We start from the raw sequence: 20,411 nt of genomic DNA, 5'->3' as shown, positions 1-20,411 counted from the left end.
TGGATCAAGTTAATTTTGTTAAAACAAAATCTTCTATCATTTTAAATTGTCATACAAAAGCACGAATGTCAAAAAATGTTGCCATTTATAGAGCTGCCAGGTTTTGATGGTGAAACTTCAGATTTGGTTCATAAAGTTTAATTATCATCTTTGTACAGTAGTTGACACTTTTTAGTCAGATGAGGGGGCCTTGTAGTGCACTGTGAGTGGTACCTGTCACAGCCACTGTAGTGAGAGGCCGAGAGAGAAGCCCTGACTCTGACACCCCCGTCAGCCTGACCTCATAGCCTATGCCGGTGATGAGGCCCCAGATGTCCAGGTGACTTTGGTTTCCTGGCACAGTGAACTCCTGAGGCTCCAGCAGCCAGCCAGAGTCTGTCACCACTATGTGAAAACGGCTGAAGCCGCCACTAGAGGGGGATAATTCCTCCTGCTGTTGCTGCTGCTGCTTCACCTCCCACGACACACGGAAGCCGTAGGGGGTAATGTTGGATATGGTCAAGTTTTCCACTTTGGGCAAAGGAGCTAGAGGGGAGTGGGTTTGGATTTTTGTGTGTGAGTGAGAGGGGAACACATTTGGGAGGGGGAACAAGATTCCATTAGGAGGGTAATGTGTGCAATGGCTGCAAAAGCAAATCATAAAATCCATTCTCCCTGTGAGGATATCAGTTTTAAAAGTTTGAGATCTAAAAATCTCCTGAACTCAAAGGCCAAAACACATTAAGGGCAAGTTTTGCGTGCATCATAAAGTTTTTTTATACTTCTAGAATGGACTGGAAAATTCCCCATTTTAAAGCTTGGATTTGGGCCGAGAATGAATGAGGATGTGACGAACCATCACAGCTGAAATTTGTTACAAAAAGACAAAGATGTTACCCAAGTCAATTAGAATATGTACATCATGAACATCAACACAGACATCTAGAGGCAATTAGTGGTACTGCATCTTAACACAGGTGTAGGATTTAGTGGCATCTAGCAGTGAGGTTGCAGAACTGAAATTTTTTGAGTCTGCTAAGTGTGTATTACGACTATGGTGGCTGACACAATGGTGTAAAAACATGAATTGACCGACTTCATAGGTGGATACAAAGGGCTCACTGTAAGATAACAAAGACACTATTCTCAAATTTAGGTTATTTTAGGTGAATGAAAAAATAGATAGAAATCTGATAAAATATTAGTTCATAATAGTTCATCCTTAAATGTGGTAATTTGAGCCAAATTTGAAGAAATTCCCTCAAGGTGTTCTTGAGATATGAGACGGATGCAAGGTCACAGTGACCTTTGACCACCAAAATCTAATCACTCCATGGTTTGGTCCATGTGGACGTGGTTCCCAAATTTAAAGAAATTCCCTCAAAGTATTCCTGAGATATCACTTTCACAAGAATGGGACGATACACAACCTGAAAATGTAATGCCTAGGGCCACGGCTATTGCCAATGCGAGGGCACAACAAAAGGTGGTTACTCTCAAACAGAACAAAATAAAAATAAATCCTTAAAAAATCCCTATCCTTTCTTTTATGTCTGACCTCTTTAGAGTTAATGAATAACATGAAAACAGTTTCATGCACCAAAAATGCAACCAGATTGTGGAAACAGAACTGGCTAATGATGCATGCCAAATTTGCTCATAATGCATTTCAGGCTTTGGATCTGAAGATAACATTGTCTCCAGTTGCAATAAGTATCCAAAAGTTGCTTTAGTCCATTAAAAGTTTTGATGCAAAATGTCTTTACAAACCATTTACAGCTACAAGTGATGTGAGTTTAAGATATGAGTAGAATAGGTAGTACCTGTGACGGCGTGGGCTAACACAGAGGGAGTGTGGCGCCCATGAGAAATACCGTACAGTTCAATATCATAGCCTGTGGCATCCATCAGGTTAGAGATCGTAATGTTACGGGCTTCACCGGGCAGTCTGAACTCCAGCGTATCAGACTGCTGCACGGGGTCACTGACCCGAATAACAAAGCCATCAAAGTGGCCTGACACAGTGCTCCAGGACAAGCTGAGGTTATGTGGGCTCACAGATGAAGCTGTTATGGGCCCCAACTGTGGGACATCCTCTGAACAGAAAAGAAAAGATGACTTCTTAGTTATTGTTGAAAATCACAGTGTTTGCTACATGCAGTGTCATAAAAATGCATGTAATGAGATACCTGTTGTAGCTACAGCAAACAGGGGCTGCGTGCTCTTGCCGCCAGTGCTGGCGTACAGCTTTATGTTGTAGCTTGTGCTGGCTTTGAGCCCTGCCATGACTGTGGAGCGCATGTCTCCGGGCAGAGCGCGCCCCATTGCCTGCGAGGGCAAAGCAGACTCTCTGACTTCTACTATAAAGTTATCAAAAGCCTTCTCTCCTGTCCGCCATGACAGAGAAAATCTGTCTGAGGTAATGTTTGAAACAACTAGCCTGGACAAATCAGGCGCTTCAGCTACAAGGGGAGAGAAACATATAAAACAAATTGATATACTGTAAAAGAAAGCATGTATTTATCTCTATGTATACAAGCCCAAGTCAACTTTACAGTGCAGATACTTAAAAGCTCATAATAAACAACCCTATTCTTTGTAATACAAAAAAATCATAATACCTGTTGATGCAACAATACTGACAGCACTGCTTCGGGAGCCCTTGTATGTCCCATACAAATAGGCTACATAGTCAGTGCTGGGCCTGAGCCCTGTGACATCATGGGACTTTACGCTGTGGGATATGTTGTATTCCTTTGGCTCCGACAGCCAATCAGAATCAATTATCTCCAGGATAAAACCATCAAATTGTCCTTCAGTGCCGTTCCAGGAGATTGAAAAGCTCTCTGATGTTAAGTTTGAGATATATAGTTTGCCAAGCACTGGTAGATTCACTAAAGAGAGAAATAGTTATTAGACTTTCATTAAATTTAAAAAAAAAAAAACAGAACACATTCTCATAGAGGTAATAAATCACTGATAGCTGGTTGGTTTGATATATGGTATAAAAATGTGCGTAGTGTTGTGAACTCACCACCATTTGCTCTTGATAGTGTGACTGGCTTAAAAGATTAAATACATGCAAATGCTTTTAACTTGAATTTTTTTAACCAGTTACACTTATTTAATTTCAGCCCCAATTCTGAAAAAATTGGGAAGGTGTGTAACATGCAAATAGATAAAGAATGCAATGATTTGCAAATCCTTTTTGACCTATACCAGAGATGAAATATTCAATGTTTAACTGATAGACTATGGATCTATATTAAATTTAATCCCTGTGGAAGATTTAAAAAAAAAAATTAGAGCAGGGGCACCAAGACTGGGAAAGACTTTTGAAGTGCATCCTAAAAAGGCTGTTATTCACAAGCAAGGATGGCACGGGGTTAAGCACTTTGTGAAAAACTGTGTGAAAAAACAAGTTTCAGAACAACCGTTTTCAACTCACAATTGCAAAGAATTAAGGATTTCACCATCTACAATCCACCATATCAAAAGATTCAGAGAATCCAGGGCACCTGGTAGCTCACCTAGTGGGGCAGGGGACCCATAAACTGAGACTGCATGTCACCCCCCCCCCCCCCCCCCCACCCCCCTCTCTTCATCCACACCCCGTCTCGCTATCCCCACACGCCAGCCGAGTCTACCATGCAAGGTGAAAGCCAGATCTCAACAACATCCACCAACTTCCAAATTTATCTGAGAAGAACTGAAACAAACTGGAAACCTGTGCTGTGGTCCGACAAGTCCCCCCCAAAAAATTGTGTTAAAATTGTTTGGAAATCATAGACATCATGTCCACTGGGCTGAAGAAGGAAATGACAATCCAGACTGTTACAAGCTCAAAGTTCAAAAGCCAAAATCTGTGATGGTATGGGGCACATTAGTGTACATGGCATCATGGGAAACTTGCAGTGAAAGCACCATGAATGCTGAGAGGTACACACAGGTTTTGGAGCAACATTTGCTGCCATCCATCCAACGTCTTTTGCAGCAAGACTATGGCAAGCCATGATTTGCACGTGGTCCAACAGCGTGGCTCTGTAGTAAAAAAAATGCAGGCACTTGACTGTCAAGCCTGCAGTCCTGACCCTCCCATTGAACGTTATGACACACAAAATACAACAACAGAGACCCTGAACTGTTGAGCAACTACACATATATCAAGCAAGACTGGGAAAGAATTTCACTTGCAAAACTTCAGCAATTAGTGTTCTCAGTTTCCAAATGCTTTCTGAGTGATGTTGAAATTCAGAACACGTGAACATTACATTTCTTGTCTTTGTGCTGTATTCAATTGAATATAGGTCAACAAGGATTTCCAAGTCACTGCATTTTTTTAACCTTTTACAAAGCACCCCAACTTTTCAGAACTGAGGCTGTAAAAATATGATGATAATTAGATGGAAAAACATGTAATGCCAAAGAGAAAAACACAAAAGCCTTCATAGTGAATAGCTGAAGAATACCAGCCTGCAAGTCTAAATGACTGAGGTGCTGATTCTAACATGAAAATGTGGCAAAGGACGAAATATAAAAGGACTGCAAGTGTCTTTCATGCATGTGGAGGAAGATCTGATCATGCAGCTTATGTGTTAATACTGAGGACAAGACAAACTCTGCATAATATTGAACCAGAGCAATTCAAAGCAGAACAGGACAGCTACAGAGAAAATTAAACTTAAAGACCATTGATCTTTAACATGGAATGAGAAAGATGCATGCAAACATGCAACAGATAAATTAGATGTCATTCAGATGTAAAACAAGGTGGCCATACAGTTAACCTCAGATTATATTATCAGCTTTTTACCTTGATAACGACAAGAAGATTTAATCATTTGCCACCTAGTGGTTCAAAAGGAAATGAGGATATTTACTTTGACGTTTTGAAACAGAATCGACAAAACTGTCTCACACAACCTGCTCAAAATATCGCTAAAACTCACACATGTGAGAGCATCCATGAGCAAATGATCCTTCAAGGTTAATCAATTACACACTGAATGAGTGTTGGTGGGATGAAATGAGATGGTCACGCTGTCATGGTGTGACGGGCGTGTCAGGGTGAATGTTATTGGTTTTGCTTTTGCAATCATTGCAGCACATCAGCATCAAACCTCACCACGATGCAGGGGATGGTAGAGGAGGGGGGAGGGACTTCATGCACTTTGGTAACTGGGACGAAGGGAGCAGTTCGGGGTAAGGGTGAATGTTTGAGGGGCGTTTGCTTTGCTCAGTGATGCGGCACAGGTCCCCATCACACTGCCCTCTCTCAGCGAGACAGAAACAGTGGCTGGAGGGTAAAGAATGGTTCATGGCATGTTGGTTAAGATGAAGCAGTCCCCTGCGGTCAGGGGGGTTGAACAGTGATGACAAAACAGAAATTAGGTTATTATGTTGTTTTCATTTCATGCAGCGAAGTGTGGACGCTCCACTGTGAGTGGGACAACAGAGCGTCTGTGTGTGCATCACAGACACCGACTGGAACAGGAAGTTAAAAATCAAAAAGGAGAGAAAGTTAAAGAGCTAGAGAACAAAATCGCTGCAACGCTTTAAGTTGCAGGTACCTGTAGTGGCGTCAGTGTACACGGGCTCAAGGACGGAGCCCTGATACATCCCAAACAGGCCAACCATGTAGCTGGTGTTGGGACTGAGCCCAGAGATGCCCAGGCTGAGAGCGTCTCCAGACAGACTGAGGTTCTGGCTCTCTTCCAGATTCTCCAAGTTTGTTACCTCAATGACAAAGCTGTCAAAATCCCCACCGATGGGGCTCCAGGACGCAGTGAAGCCGTCCCATGTAATGTCAGAGATGGTGAGGCTCACCACCATGGGATTCAGCTCCGCTGCTAGATAGACAGATCAGAGTTGGGTCAACTGAATGGCAAAATGGAGTGTAAGAATAACTGACATAGCTACTTGATTTTTAACATTATTCACTGCAATATGTACGGCAGAATATTTGGGCCACAGTCGGGGGAAAACATTATATAGATTTCAGGATAAAAGTCAAACTATTAGAAAAATAAAATAAAAAAATACCAGAAAAAAAGTCAATATTTCAGGAAAAATAATTAGTATCTTGTGAATTCATTTTGAAATGTATGAGAAAAACTAATATTATGAGGAAAAAGAAGATGACTTGAAATCCTTTTTCCAAAATATCATGTTTGAAACTTTAAATATTACAGCTTCATTCTCCAGATTTAATGACAGTAATCTAAAAAAACCCCCAAAAAACACGTTTTCTTTTTTGATCTTGAAATGTTAGGATTTTAATACTGAAATATTCCTTTAAAAAAAAAAATATATATATAATATAAAATAAATAAAAAAATAAAATAATAATAATAATAATAATTAAATAATATAAATTTATATTTGACTATATATCTAATACAAGTGTTAATGTGTTAAAATGTCAAACGTGTCAAAATATTAGGACATCTGAAATATTATGACTTTAATCTTCAAAACTAGCAACTTTTATTTAAAAATATGACAACTTCTATCTAAAAAAATCACATTATTTAGAGATTGATATTTATAATATTTAAAATATTATTGTTTAGTCTTAAAATAATAAAAACTGTACATGAAATTACAAAGACAGTTGTTTGAAATTTTACAGCTTTAATATTAAATTAATATGGCTATTTTCACAAAATATCAAGACTTTAACCTTGAAATATTATGATTAAAATATTACAGCTTTTGTCTAGAAATATTATGGTCATATTAAAATATTACTAGTTTAATCTTGAAATTACAAAGACAGTTGTTTCAAAAGATGAGAACTTCAATGTTCATTTCATTGACAATTTTCATGAAATATTATGACTTTATTCTTGAAATATTATGACTTTGATATTTCAGTATTATAAATATTATGTTTTTTAGCTTGAATTATTAGGATTTTAATTTTGAAAGACAATTTTCTGAAAATATTAGGACTTAAATCCTAAAATATCATGACTTTAATTTTGAAATATTTCAACGTTTTTCTTTAAATATTAGGACTTTATTCTTGAACTGTTAAAACTTAATTTTGAAATGTCATGACTTTAATATTGAAATAATACTACTTTTTTCCACAATATAACTTAAGATATACATATAATTTTCTCTAATAATATGATTTTTAATCTGGATAGTTTTTTTCTTCATGAAAAAATACTTTTACTTCAAAATATGACTTTAATCTTGAAATACCTTCCCAATTTGTGACCCCAATACTCTACCATAAATTGGAGTCACAGTCTCTGCAGCCATCCTGAAATATTTAGGGCTTCAAAAAATAAATGTGATGATAAATTGTTGGGATGAATGCCTAAAAAAGAAGAAATTTTCATTCCATGTACCTGTAGTAGCAAACACTTTGAGGGGTAAAGATCGCTTCCCTTCCACCAGCCCTTGCAATGTAATTTCATAGTTTGTGGAGGGGGACAAACCCTCTATTTCAGCCCTCCTTGCACCTCCTGATAGTGTGATTATATGAGCTTGTGTCGCCCCTGACGGAGCACTGAGCTCCACCAAAAAGCTATCAAAAGCCTCATCAGGCGCCAACCAAGCCAGGCTCACGCTGGTGGAGGTGACATTAACTGTGAGGTTCCCCAGTACATCCAGACTCGAGCTTTCAGAGCTCTTTATACCAGTATCAGAGGTGTTTAAAAGATGGAGGGGATCTGGGTTTTGAACTGCTTCATTATCCGGAGCAGTTGTTGGGGTAGTTGGGGCATCTTTGATGCTCAGTGATAAAACATCTGGAGAGGTAGGCTTGGGTGCTACAGTGAATAAAAACAGGTTAGAGATATATGCATATGTTACCGGCTCTGCTGATGACTGAAACACAACCTGTGAAGAGGAAACATGGTTAAAATACAAGATACTGTAGAATTAAGAATGAATAAATCTGTCCTTGATATACCATATTTTCTTATTTTCCCGCCTCTTATTATCACAGTTTTCCAGGACTGCGGTTTATATCATCAAGCAACAGCGAAAGCATTAATGGCACTTAAGTCAGCGCCATTAATTTTTTGAAGCATCCGAGTAGTCCACCAGAGTGGAAGTACACAGTTGTCTTCAAATAGATGATGAAGCCATGCACAGCCCTTTTTGTTGCTGCTGTCCTGAAGAACGATTGTTCCGAGTCACTTGTTTGACATGCGAGTGACATACTATGTAATTTTCTACCGACTGCCGGAGAATCATTTCATTGTGTGAATAGGTTTGAGGATGATGGATGATGAAATTAGTGGAGATTGCTTTCAGGGAGCAAAATGGTTGCATTTAAAAGCTCAAATGCAGAAAGAAATCAGCCAGTGTACTATGACCTTTTGTGTCAGACAGTATAAACCACCACTGTCAGGTAAGCAGGTCATGATTTCTGGAAAGAAACACTGCTGCTGGGTCTTTCAACCTAATTTTTGTTTGGCACTTTGAAAGCCAAGTGCCATCTAGTTAGATTATACTGGAGATCTTTATGGCACAAACACTCCACAACTCACACCAAACTATTCAAACTGACAAGTGGCACTGCAGTTAAAGGGGGTTCTGCTAAAACATATTTTACTTTAAAATACTAAGCAACCTAGCCTACCTATCCTTGAGTAAAGAATCATAATTCTTGAAATTCTAAAATAATAAATTATTTATAAATATTAATAAATATGTAAAGTTTTATGAGTGCCAGTGATCTATTTGCTTTCTGATCTTCACAACTGGGCATTATCAAAGCTTTTTGGCGATGTGTGCACTGGTGTTTTTCAACAACTTCAATGGTAAAATGTTATTACTTTAATATTGTAATATTATGACTTTAATTTTGAAATATTACAACTTATTTTTTAATCACATATTAGGATTTTAATTCTGAGATATTACGCCTTCAATCTTGAAATGAAATGACTGTTTTCTCTAAACACTGTGACTTTGATCTTGAAATATTTTACTCTTATCTTGAAATGTTTACAACTTTAATCTTGAAATATTCTGACTTCAATTTTGAAACATTAAGACCCTTTTTCTATAAGTATTTTAATGTTAAACTTAAAATATGACAATTTCAATCCTGAAATAAAGAAACTGTTTATCTTATGAGGATATACATCTTGAAATAATGATAAAATATTCAAGCTTTTCTGACTAAATATTATGACTTTAATTTTGATATATCATAACCTTAATCTTGAAATAATGTATTTTATAATTACATTTTATAATTCTAATCTTGAAATATTCCAACCTATAATTCTTGAAATACAAAGATCTGAAAACCTGTTCCACCACTGAGGAGGATGTAGTTCTCACTGGAGATTTCTTCTTGTATTTGAATTTTAGGACGTAACATTCTGCCACAGTGCCAAAGCCTCATGAGATGATAAATGGGATGAGATGAAAATGAGATGGGGTTTTTTTGTGGAAACACAATCATCTCTAATGGGTTCTGTCATCAAACTGCGTCATGCCAACAGTTATGCAGATGACGGATGCAAGAAAGAAATATTCCTTGCTGGGAAATCTCCTGAGTAAAATACCAGCATGCAACTCAGTTTGCTTCTGTGATCTAACTCTATAAAACAGAACTTCAATTCAACTGAAGAGAGAAGCTGCTAAAAAAACAACGGGATAAAGTGTCTCTAATGAACTAAAAGAGAAATCTTATACCTGTGACTGAAACAGCTTCGAGTAGCGCAGATCTCTGGCTACTGGTTTTTCCATAAAGTTTAATTTGATATTCTGTTGATGCATTCAGGCCCTGGATTCTAGAGCCAGTCGCATCTCCGGGAAGCTGGACCTCTCTCGTGTCCCATAATCGCTGAGTGTCTTTACATTCTACCGCCAAACTATCATAGACACTGTTAGCCTCTAGATTCCACGAGAGGTCGAATCCATCAGGCGCGATGCCTGAGATAGTCAGTTTCCCAAGCTCATCCACGGGCTCCATCCCAATGGAGAGATGGGACTCGGGGGGGTCTAAATACACAAAGCTAATGACATTGTCCTCCGAGCCTGTGGGAGTTGTTAGCTCACGGTCGTCTGAGTCGGCTAAATAAAAAGTAAAAGAGGCTACAAGAAAAACAAAAAGGCACAAATCAAGAGAGCATTTAGGTGTTAGTGTATCTCATTTTCTTAGTGTCTGTTGGCTGCAGATTTAGTTCCAAAAACATTAAAACTCTAATAGTAAATCTATACTGAAACGTGGGCAAATTGGATGTTCCTTAAAAAACATGGGAAGAGAGCAGTGAGCAGCTTCAGAAGAAATGACCTGAAAATTAGCAAGAAATTTCTAAAAAAGTACCAAAACAACAAAAACAAAAATTGAAAATTAGAAAACCAAACAAAAAAACAACCAGCCAACCAAAATGGTAAAGTAAAAAACAACAAGGTAATGACCTGAAAAAAAAGGTTAAAATTTATGTTAATTCTGAAAAATAATTTTGAATGTATAAATACGATTATCATAAATACAGTTCTCTGGATAGTTTCCCTTGATTTAAAAAAAATAACTTTCGACATTTCTTGCTATTTGCGGGATATTTCTTGCCAAGTGGCTCAATGCTTTTTTCCCATGTTTTTTTTGAAGAATTAAAACCAAGTTGCTCAAATACCATTGAATTGTGGGTGAAAGCAACACAAGAAAAGTGATGTTAACGTTGGTTTCAAAGATTCAGGTTAAGTAACTGTTGTACATTTAATCAAAATATACTATCTAAATACTGATAGACTTGAAGTGAAGAATAAGAACAATTACTGAGCTCTAAACTCCAAACATTAAACAGACAGAGGAACCTAAGAGAGGAACATAACATCATATTTTGCATGACATATCAATTTTTATCCTCCATTAAAAGCGTGTGTTATCATTATTTAGAGATCATGTTGTGGTAAGATTGTTCCCCACCCACCTGTAGATGCCGATAAGGTGACAGGTGCGCTCCTCTTGAGTCCCCTCTCTGCAGCCAGAGTCAGGGTGTAGCTCATTCCAGGGGTCAGGTTGGACAGGACGTAGCTGGTGGCCGCGGCTGGGACCTCCACCTCCTCGGCTTGCCCATCTCTGGCGACGTATGCCAGCCTGTAGGCGCCAACCTTGGCCCGAGGTTTCTTCCACCTCAGTGTGAGGGAGGTCTCTGTGGACTCCACTTCTTCGAAATCTCTGGGAGGATCGATATCTGACAGAAATATTAAGCGTGTAAAATTGACAGGCGGCAAATCTATCTTCACATCTGTTGCATGCTCCACACAAATCACTCGCCATTACTGGTTTCATTTCATCAACCAATTTGTATCAACAAACATGGTCGTCTGTGTGTTTATGTTGGGGTGCGAAGGGCGAGCGTTTGGACAGCTGCTCGGCCCGTGACTCTCACCAGTTGCTGCATTTGTAGTAGCGGGGAGGCTCTCTCTCTCGTTCTTCACAGCGGTCACACCGATCCCGTACTCTGTCCCTGGCTTTAGTCCTGCCACACAGAGGGAGAGAGGGAATATGACGCCACATGATATGACTAACACAAGTCATGTGTGGTCTTTTAATATATGTTTGACCTTCACCTGTGATTGTAGCTTCTGTGGTGGCTCCTGGTCCTCGTGGGAACACCTCCTCACCATGAGTCGCTCCAGAGATGGGACTGTATTTCACCCGATAGCTGCTGACATCGGCCTCACTGTTGGTCCACTCTAGAGTGATGCTGTCGTCAGTCTGGGACACTGCCTGCAGGTCCTTGGGGGCGTCCAGGGCTGATAAAGGTGGGTAAATATAATTAAATAACATACCAGAAGTTTTTTCTGCTCACAAACGTAAGATTCGCACATAGAACATATTATTCTACTCTTGATTAAAAATTGGGCATCTTCAATTTGGAGTTTGCAAACTGATGTAAGCACAACCCAAATCATCCTAAAATATAAAATACACCCACACACCAGCATGTTCTGCGATACTATATGGTTTTACTGTAGCTGTTTGTGGTGTTTACATACATGCGCTCTATGTGAAATTCAGAGCGTATGAGTTGTCTGCACACGGATGTCAACATCAAGCAGTTAATGATGCTAAACAACGTCAACAGTACTAACAGAGCTGATTGTGTTAACCAGGTGGAAACAGGAGGGTGGGCGCTACACTTCCTTGGTGACGCTGTCCTGATATCAGCGGTAACCGGTGTATGAGCTCAGTGCAGAGCAGCAGCGTTGAGCTCGCCAGTGGGATACACAGATGCACTAAAGTCACGTTGCTCTACTGGGTATTTGTGGAGCAGGACGGGGTATGTGGGATTAAATTCAAATAAACTGCAGAGTGTGTGTTCACGCTAATGAAGCAACATGTCAGTCAGTGCAACACTGTGGCTCACTGATGGGTTTCCTATTGTTTTTGGATGACAATGGTGCACTATGTCATATAGATAGAAGCTGTATCAGGCCCTGATAGACAGAAAACACTTGTTAGTTGGATACATTTATTGTTTTGATCCTTTCATGGGTTTTGATGACAATACAAAAAATACAGAATATGCAAACCATACATACAGTGGATGCACCTTTAAAATAACTGAAAATACAAAATCTGCACTTACTGCCTTTACAAGCCTACCTGTAGTGAATGTGGTGGTGGCGGGGTCACTGGTGAGTTCTCCGCTCCTGGAGATAAGCGTCACCTTGTACTCAGTGTCTGGCCTCAGCCCGTCGATGCTGTACTGCTTGTCTGGAGGGGAAATCTCCACACTGGTTTTATCTGAGGGGTTGGAGGTGGGCCCGTAAAATATGGTGATTTTGTCCATGGGAATCACCGGCTGAGACCAGCCGACCAGAGCTGAGGAGTCTGTCACGTCCTTCACCTCTACCTGCCGGGGGCCATCAATCTCTGTGGTGAGGCAGAAGTGAAAAGATGCATAAGAAATTGCTTCCATTTCACTGGGATGATCAAATGGTGTAATGTTGATCAAATTATTGAGGCCAAAGGACATTCATTTTTGAAGTGCTGAAGAAACAATGTCCAGCATTGAGCTGATGAGTTGAGAAAATGTTGCACTTTTCCATCATGTTTTGTTGGTTTTTTTTTAAACAAAGAAGTGTCGGCAAAGTTGTTCTCAACCATCAAAAATTTAATCCATCTCTGTGGGAACAATTTAGCTTCTAACGGTGAAATTCACAAATCAATCAAGACAGAATCCGAGTGGGTGTGAGACCAAGATGTTTTTTTAGCCTTTACACAAAAAACAGCATGTAAGATTTAACTTGGCTCTCTCATACGACAAAGCAGTAACTTGGATTAAACACAGGAAAGGCTATTCTAAAAAAAATGTAATGTGATTCCCTTTCACTCGGAGGTTATGTTTACTACCTGATTATCCTCCTGTGTTTACATGTGGAGGAAACATCTTTTCTCCGTGTTTTGAAGCTGTGCTGAAAGGACCTCTGAGGGTAAAAAGGGTACGAAAGGTTTAACTTTACTCCTATCATTCATGTCTGGGAGCTGCCTCTAGTTTCAGCCTGCACAAATAAATGACATCAGGAATAAAACAGCCCGATACCCAGGGAGTCCATCGACACCCACTTGTAAACGGAATGGTTTTTCCATGCACAATGAAAGTTGTTTGGCCTGGCGTGCCTGATCGATTGCATAAGCAACTGGACGATTTACAACAGCGTAACGTATGGAGTAACACTGCAATAAAAGCTTCAGTAAGAGGAGGACAACCGCTAAGGGGAAGATTAAGTGAAAACGAAAAAAACTATTACATGGTCACGCTAGGATGACATGCAATGTGTCTGAATTATTACTCTTTAGCTAAAAATCTGTTAGATTGGACTACGGAGCCAGCAGGGATTTCCTGTTATTACTCTTCTTTTCATTATGGAATTTCACTCTTTGACATTTATGTATTTTTTTTGTCATGTGCTAGAGTGAAGTGAAAATACCAAACTGCTAATAGCTGCCAGACGGAGCAGGAAATGACCTAATCATACCACCCTGAGCTATTCTTAGGTAGAAACTTCACTCTGAATAAATGTTTGTTAAGAGTTTGAGACTCACTCGTAGTGACTTTTTTGGATGTTGGGGGTCCTCGGGTGTTGTTCTTGATTATGTTAAGAGAGACTTCATACTCCTGTCCGGGTCCAAGGCCTGACTGGAGGAATTGATTCTGAGAAGGTGGAAGGGTGGTCACCACTTTTCCATTTTCTTCTTTCTGCAAGGACACAAAATGCATAAACTACTGTAAAATGTAACCTTAATTCCTCACTCAATTAAGTTTACGTTCAGCTGGTTGGTATTTAGATTTCTCTCATGCCAGATTATTTTAACAAGTCCAAACTAATGATATTTTAACTTAAAGGGACAGTTGACTCCAAAATTAAGAGTGCATATTATTCTCTTACTGGTAGAGCTATTTATTAGTCTAGATGGTTTTGGTATGAGCAGCTGAGTGTTTGAGATAGTGGCCGGAGAGATTTCTGGCTTCCCTCCAATATAATGGAATCAGAGAGTGCCATCTTCCTTTAAAAGTGTTTCTGATTTCCAGGACACTTAAGGAATCAGGATATAGAAAGTTTGGAACTATGCTGCATGCAAAAAACTGAGCACTGATCTGATCTGTGTATGCATGACACAGCAGCTGTCAGTTTACACAGTACGGGAGAACGTGTGAGATGACAAACTACATCACACGGTCCATTATCAAAACTAACAAGAAGGTCAGGAAAGAACATTCAAATTTAAAAATGGGTCAAAACTCTGCAGCAACTGCAACATTTAAACGAGGCCTCTGACTTATCAGCTGGCACAGTCATTTCCTCTCAAAGAATTACTGGCTGGGATTGGAGGCGGCAGATTTACCAGCAGGTCTATGACATCCAGACTTGCCCTCACTGGGGGATTTTTTTCCCCATATGTCAAAGCAATTTTAATGGTTAGCACTGAAATAAATCCATGTTTTGCTGAAACTTCCAATATGCTGGCATAACTTTTATCACCTCTCACTTTTTCCCCCCAGTCGCTTATATAATAGAATCCTGGGCGAGACTTTAAAAGTGATGGGTAGACTGACCGTGTTGCGGAAATAGATCTCCCAGCCAACAAAGGAGATGTCCAGCTGGTCCCACTCCACCTCCACTGAGGTCTCTCTCACTGATTTGAACTTTAACCCCTCTGGCTGTGGAAGCGCTGCAAAAATGGAATCAAAAATAAACATTATAGCTAAACCACAGCAACCTTTTTATGGGTACTCAGAACGGTGACATGTAACTAAGTACAGGTATTCTACTTAAGTACAATACTATATATACATATATATATATATATATATATATATAATTATAATTAAGTACAATTTCAAGGTAGTGCAGGCCTGTTTCGACCTCTGCATGTCATCATTTGTGACCTTTTCATTATTTCCAATTGTTGTTGACATTTTATTTTGGAGTGCCAATATCGCCTTCCTGTTCATCCTGTTTTTTCCCAATTTTCCAACAGTACTCAACACATTTTTTTTATCCTGGTTTGAGTAAACAGAGCAAGCAGTCATCCCTTTTTTCCAACAATTCTGAGATAGTCAAACTTGAATATTTCCATTTTCTGCAAGTTTATGCTTCAACTTTTGGAATATTGCAATTTTACACTTGTTCGACAACTTTAGTTACAAGTTTGATTTAGATTAAAGCTGTAGTTAGCAACTTTTATTACAAAAAAAAAACTTTTGTCATATTTGCTGAAACTGTCACTGTATTCACACAGCACTAAATGAGACAGACAATCTGTGAAAAAAATCATACTCCTCTGCCTACTCTATTGCTTTCCAGCACTTTTAATGGCCTTACTTACTATAAGTGAACGAAGACAATCAGTCAGAGCCGAAGCGTCTCTAAAGCAGCTGTCAACCATGTCAATCACCGCTGATGAGCTGCAGTCTAACTGTCAAACTATGCAGCGCTGATCAAACATGAATCAAGATTCTGTTATTGTACTGTATACTTCTTGCCTGATGTATTCATATTTTAGTGTACTATTTAGCTATAAAATGAGAAAGTCGTTGTGGCCGGTGGGAAGTTCTTAGTACTTCAAGTGACTATTTTCATCATGCAACTGGGACACTAAACTTCTCATTTAACAGATAAACAGTACACTAAAATATATTTCTGAAAGCATTTCTAAAAACATATCCTGAAGGTCCTGGCTCATTAAATATGAATCAAGATTCTGTTAAAACATTGCCTATTTCTCACCTCAGATGTTTTCAGTAACAAATTTTATTGTACTGTTTAGCTGTAAAATTGCCTGTGTGCAATGCTCAACATTATCCAACATTGCAGCCAGGTCACAAACTTTCTAATTTTACCGTACACTAAAACATGTTTCTAAAAAACATTTGAGGTGAAAAATGGGCAATGCAGTGACAGAATCTTGATTCATTAGATATGAATCACGATATTCAATCAGTGCTGCCTTGTTTGACAGTTTGACTGTAGTTCACAAGCAGTGACTGACATGATTGACATCTGTGGTAGAGACTCCTCTGCTGTGATTGGTTGTTTTTAATGTGGTGTGATCTGATCCTTGTAAATACAACTAGAGGTAGTAGTAAGAGGAGGAGAGACATGATGTTTTTCAGACTATCCATCCTATGTACTTCATTCAGAATACAGAGTTTCAGCAAATAATTTTTTTTTCTAAAAGTTACCAACTGTAGCTTTTAATGATACAAAAATTAATGCACTCAAAATGGCAATTATGAGGTAATATTATGGATTAAAACAAAACGTTATCACTCTCTGGGGGGAAATACACACACTACCAAGTAGCATAGAAAATAGGTCAAATGAGCTCCACTTTTACCAGCTGCAACATTAAAGTGATGAATATATTAATGCACCAATAATTACAATCCAGTCATAAAAAAAACATTATGAGAAAATGGGTCATTCTGCATATAGTCCTTTTGCTTTTGGTAATCTAAGATGATGTCTAAATTGATGCTGACTCTTTGTACTTTTACTTGTAAAAGAGTATTGTTACATTGTGGTATTGTCACTTTTACTTGACTGAAAGTTTTGAACACTTTTTTCCACCAGTGGGTATTGACAAAAAAATAGCATGGAGATAATTGGGATGTACCTGTGGCCACCCTGGCGCTGACAGGAACACTCTTCTTGTTGCTCAGAACCGCATAGACCTTGATCAGGTACTCAAGGCCAGGTTCAAGCTCTCTGACGGTGGCAGCAGTTTTGTCTCCTGTCACCGTGAACTCCATTTGAAGACCACCTGGTTGGGTGGGTACATACGTCACAAGGTACTCGGTCACCAACATCTCGTTGTTCCAGCTAAGGTCCACTGTGTCAGTGGTGACCTCGCCGACAGTAAGGTCCTTTGGAGGAGACACTGGAAAAAAAAAAAAAAAAAAGCATAGGAACTGTGCTGAGGATGTTGTCTTGATGAGTTTCTCATGCCTTCAATCACACCACACAGACAGAGCTAATGAAAACTCCAGAGCCACATCTGGCCGTGGCGTGAGGAACTGCCAAAAAAGTGTGAACAAAGTGCAGACACACAAACCAAAAACCTCTTTATATTCACTGACATAGTTTCTCTAAAGATGAGTGGTGAGTGAAATTTGAGAACAGGAGGAAATGACATCCCCCCTGGTTTGATTTTATAGTACAGCTAGTTAACACATGGAAACTTTAAGGATCTGGGAACTGCCAAAACCTTTTATTCTGTGTTTCTGCAAAGAGCTGAACAAGGGTTATGATATTGTAGCCCTAGTTCTATTAACATAGCCAGAGACCTCTACTGGACTCCTTGGGTAAAGTGAGGAGCCCATGTGAGATAGAACAAAGGTTATGCTTCGTAACTCTCATTCTAATAGCACTTGAGAAGCCTCTTTTGGAATCAAAGATATTCCATAACAGAAGTCAACTCATTACAAGCTGCAAGAGGTTAAAGAGCTCCAGCAGCTTTTGTAGTTTTAGGAACAACTTTATTAGATCTATGTGTTTTAGCCTTCATCAGGGTCATCCATGATGATCCTGATGAAACCAGCATGGCACAGACACAAGAAATTAATCTAAAGTGGGCTGACTCAGTTTATTCACTTTCTCTGCTGGACTGTTTGGGCAGAGGGTGGAGCATGTATAAGACAGAAGAATAGACATTTTTTTTGTATTATTTTAACCCAAGTTCTATTAATATACAAGGGGCCTTCTACCTAAACATGGAAGAGGGTGGAGCCTGTGGGGGACAGAACCTCTTCTTACCTTCTGAGCAGTCTTCTCCAATGTATCCCTCATCACAGACGCACTGACCGTCCACACAGCGTCCTTTGTCCTGGCAGTTGTTGAGGCAGCTCAGCTCCGCACAGCTTTCCCCTTCATATCCAGTCTCACACACGCACCTTCCATTGATGCAGCGCCCCCTGTTGTTGCAGTTACCTGGACAGGCCTGCACAGAGCAGTCCTCTCCCGAGTAGCCTTCCTGACAGATGCACTTGCCGTTGACGCAGTGACCCCGGGCTAGGCAGTCATTGGGACAAGCTTTTTGACTGCAGTCCTCCCCGGAGAAACCTTCATCACAAACACACTGTCCATCAATGCACCGGCCGCGGTTTTGACAGTTGTTGGGGCAGCTCAGTTCGGCACAGTCCTCACCGGTGAAGCCTGCATGACACACACAACGTCCAGCAACACACTCGCCACGACCATAGCAGTTTGAGGGACAGGTCCTGACGCTGCAGTCCTCACCAGCAAAGCCTTCTTCGCACACACACTGGCCGTTAACACAGCGTCCCCTCTGTTGGCAGCTGTTTGGACAGGAGAGCTCAGAGCAATCCTCTCCCTGGAAACCGACATCACAGTCACACTGTCCGTTTATACACTGGCCTCGATTGTTACAGTTGTTCAGACACGCTAACTGGCTGCAGTCTGCGCCTTGGTAGCCTGGATCGCAGATACACATCCCGTTGAAGCACGTACCTCTGCCGTTACAGTCGTTGAGGCACGTGAGCCGAGAGCAGTCCTCTCCGCTGAAACCAGCGGCGCAGACACATTTGCCATCCACACAGAAACCGTTACCATGGCAGTTGTTGGTGCAGGTGCGTTCGCCACAGTCCTCCCCCGTGTACCCCTCATCACAGTAGCAGGTGCCGTTCTCACAGCGTCCACGGTCGTAGCAGTCTTTGGGGCAGATGAGCTCAGAGCAGTCGGAGCCAGTCCAGGGTTCATCACACACGCAGTCTCCGTCTTCACAGTGTCCGCGGCCCAGGCAGTTGTTGAGGCACTTGGTTTGAGAGCAGTCTTTACCGAAGAAACCATCAGAGCAGATGCACACTCCACCCACACACTGGCCATTTGCTCCGCAGTCCACAGGGCAGACCTTGAACATGCAATCTTTTCCGGTGAAGCCCTCGAAGCACTCACACTTTCCATCAACGCAGCGTCCTTGTCCCTGACACTTATTGGGACACTCAGGTTCAGAGCAGTTGGGTCCCTTCCAGCCAGGCTCACACACGCAGCCACAGGTGTCAGTGCTATAGTTTCCATGACCGTTGCAGTAAGGTTTGGTTCCCACGGCACCTTTAATAAGAAAATAATTTTTTGTTGATAATCATCACTGTGGTATTTTTTTTTGTAACACAGCACCATCAGTTTTATGTTTTTTAAAAACATATCATCTTGAAAATTTCTGCCATTATTCACATTCTTGAGAGTTAGATGAGAAGATTGATCCCACCCTAATGTCTGAGCGTGATATCGATCTTCTCATCTCTAAATTTTGGCAAGCAAACAAAAAAGCTTATTTCCCAAAATGTCAGTCTCAATTCTAAGCGCAGTGCGTAAGATTTAAGGGGATTTAACGGCAACTAGCACTGAGGATTGCAGATTGCAACCAGCTGAAACATCTCCTGGTTAGAATTCCTTCTGTTTTTTTATTGTTTGGGTGGTTTTCATCAGGAGCTGAAATATCCACATAGGTCTCTTTCTCTCAAAAACAAGCAGATCAGGTGATTAAAACCACTAAATCACTGCAAGCACCGGCAGTTTGTTACTTGCAAAACACGTAGGACAGACAGCCTGCTAGCCTAGCACCTGTTAATGGGTGTTCACCTTTTGTCTCTGATTCTTAGGATTGAGACATTCAGGAGTTTTTTTATGGGTAGCTGAATTATCTGCCTACACAATGCAATACAACTTTAATGTCAGTTTCCTCAGACAGCCCTGCAAAAGAAATTCACACAAGTTAGACGATTAATTACACAAAGCAGCACATCACATAAAAGCATACCAAATACAGATGACCATGGACACATCATTAATTTCCTAAGATTCCAATCTGAATCAGCAGCACATTAATTTTTGTTTAGCAACAGGATAGACAGATGTATAAACAATTTTTGTTGTGTTTAAACTGAGGGACTGAACTGCCTGTTGGAGGTTCAGAATTT

The 20,411-nt window shown here is 40.1% G+C and overlaps 1 protein-coding gene across 4 annotated transcripts in view; it reads right to left on the bottom strand.

The window, feature by feature from the left end:
• tnca (tenascin Ca) overlaps positions 1-20,411 on the bottom strand; it is a 43,996-nt gene that overhangs the window by 9,931 nt on the left and 13,654 nt on the right. The window contains exons 3-15 of one of the 4 annotated variants that reach the window (XM_042509279.1): positions 18,229-19,542; positions 17,090-17,353; positions 15,027-15,142; positions 14,015-14,168; positions 12,572-12,841; positions 11,533-11,718; positions 11,352-11,441; positions 10,890-11,153; positions 5,550-5,828; positions 2,601-2,873; positions 2,169-2,441; positions 1,803-2,075; positions 214-525 (exon numbers count right to left, since the gene is read on the bottom strand). In XM_042509279.1, the coding sequence (XP_042365213.1) occupies positions 214-525; positions 1,803-2,075; positions 2,169-2,441; positions 2,601-2,873; positions 5,550-5,828; positions 10,890-11,153; positions 11,352-11,441; positions 11,533-11,718; positions 12,572-12,841; positions 14,015-14,168; positions 15,027-15,142; positions 17,090-17,353; positions 18,229-19,542 (4,068 nt within the window). The remainder of the gene's footprint in view (positions 1-213; positions 526-1,802; positions 2,076-2,168; positions 2,442-2,600; positions 2,874-5,549; positions 5,829-10,889; positions 11,154-11,351; positions 11,442-11,532; positions 11,719-12,571; positions 12,842-14,014; positions 14,169-15,026; positions 15,143-17,089; positions 17,354-18,228; positions 19,543-20,411) is intronic. The other 3 variants (XM_042509280.1, XM_042509281.1, XM_042509282.1) reach the window with 3 other exon arrangements.

The sequence above is a fragment of the Plectropomus leopardus genome, chromosome 20, assembly GCF_008729295.1.
Source record: "Plectropomus leopardus isolate mb chromosome 20, YSFRI_Pleo_2.0, whole genome shotgun sequence".
Lineage (NCBI taxonomy): Eukaryota > Metazoa > Chordata > Actinopteri > Perciformes > Serranidae > Plectropomus > Plectropomus leopardus.
Note: the sequence above shows the minus strand (reverse complement) of the source record. Positions and strands in the feature narration are given on the sequence as shown.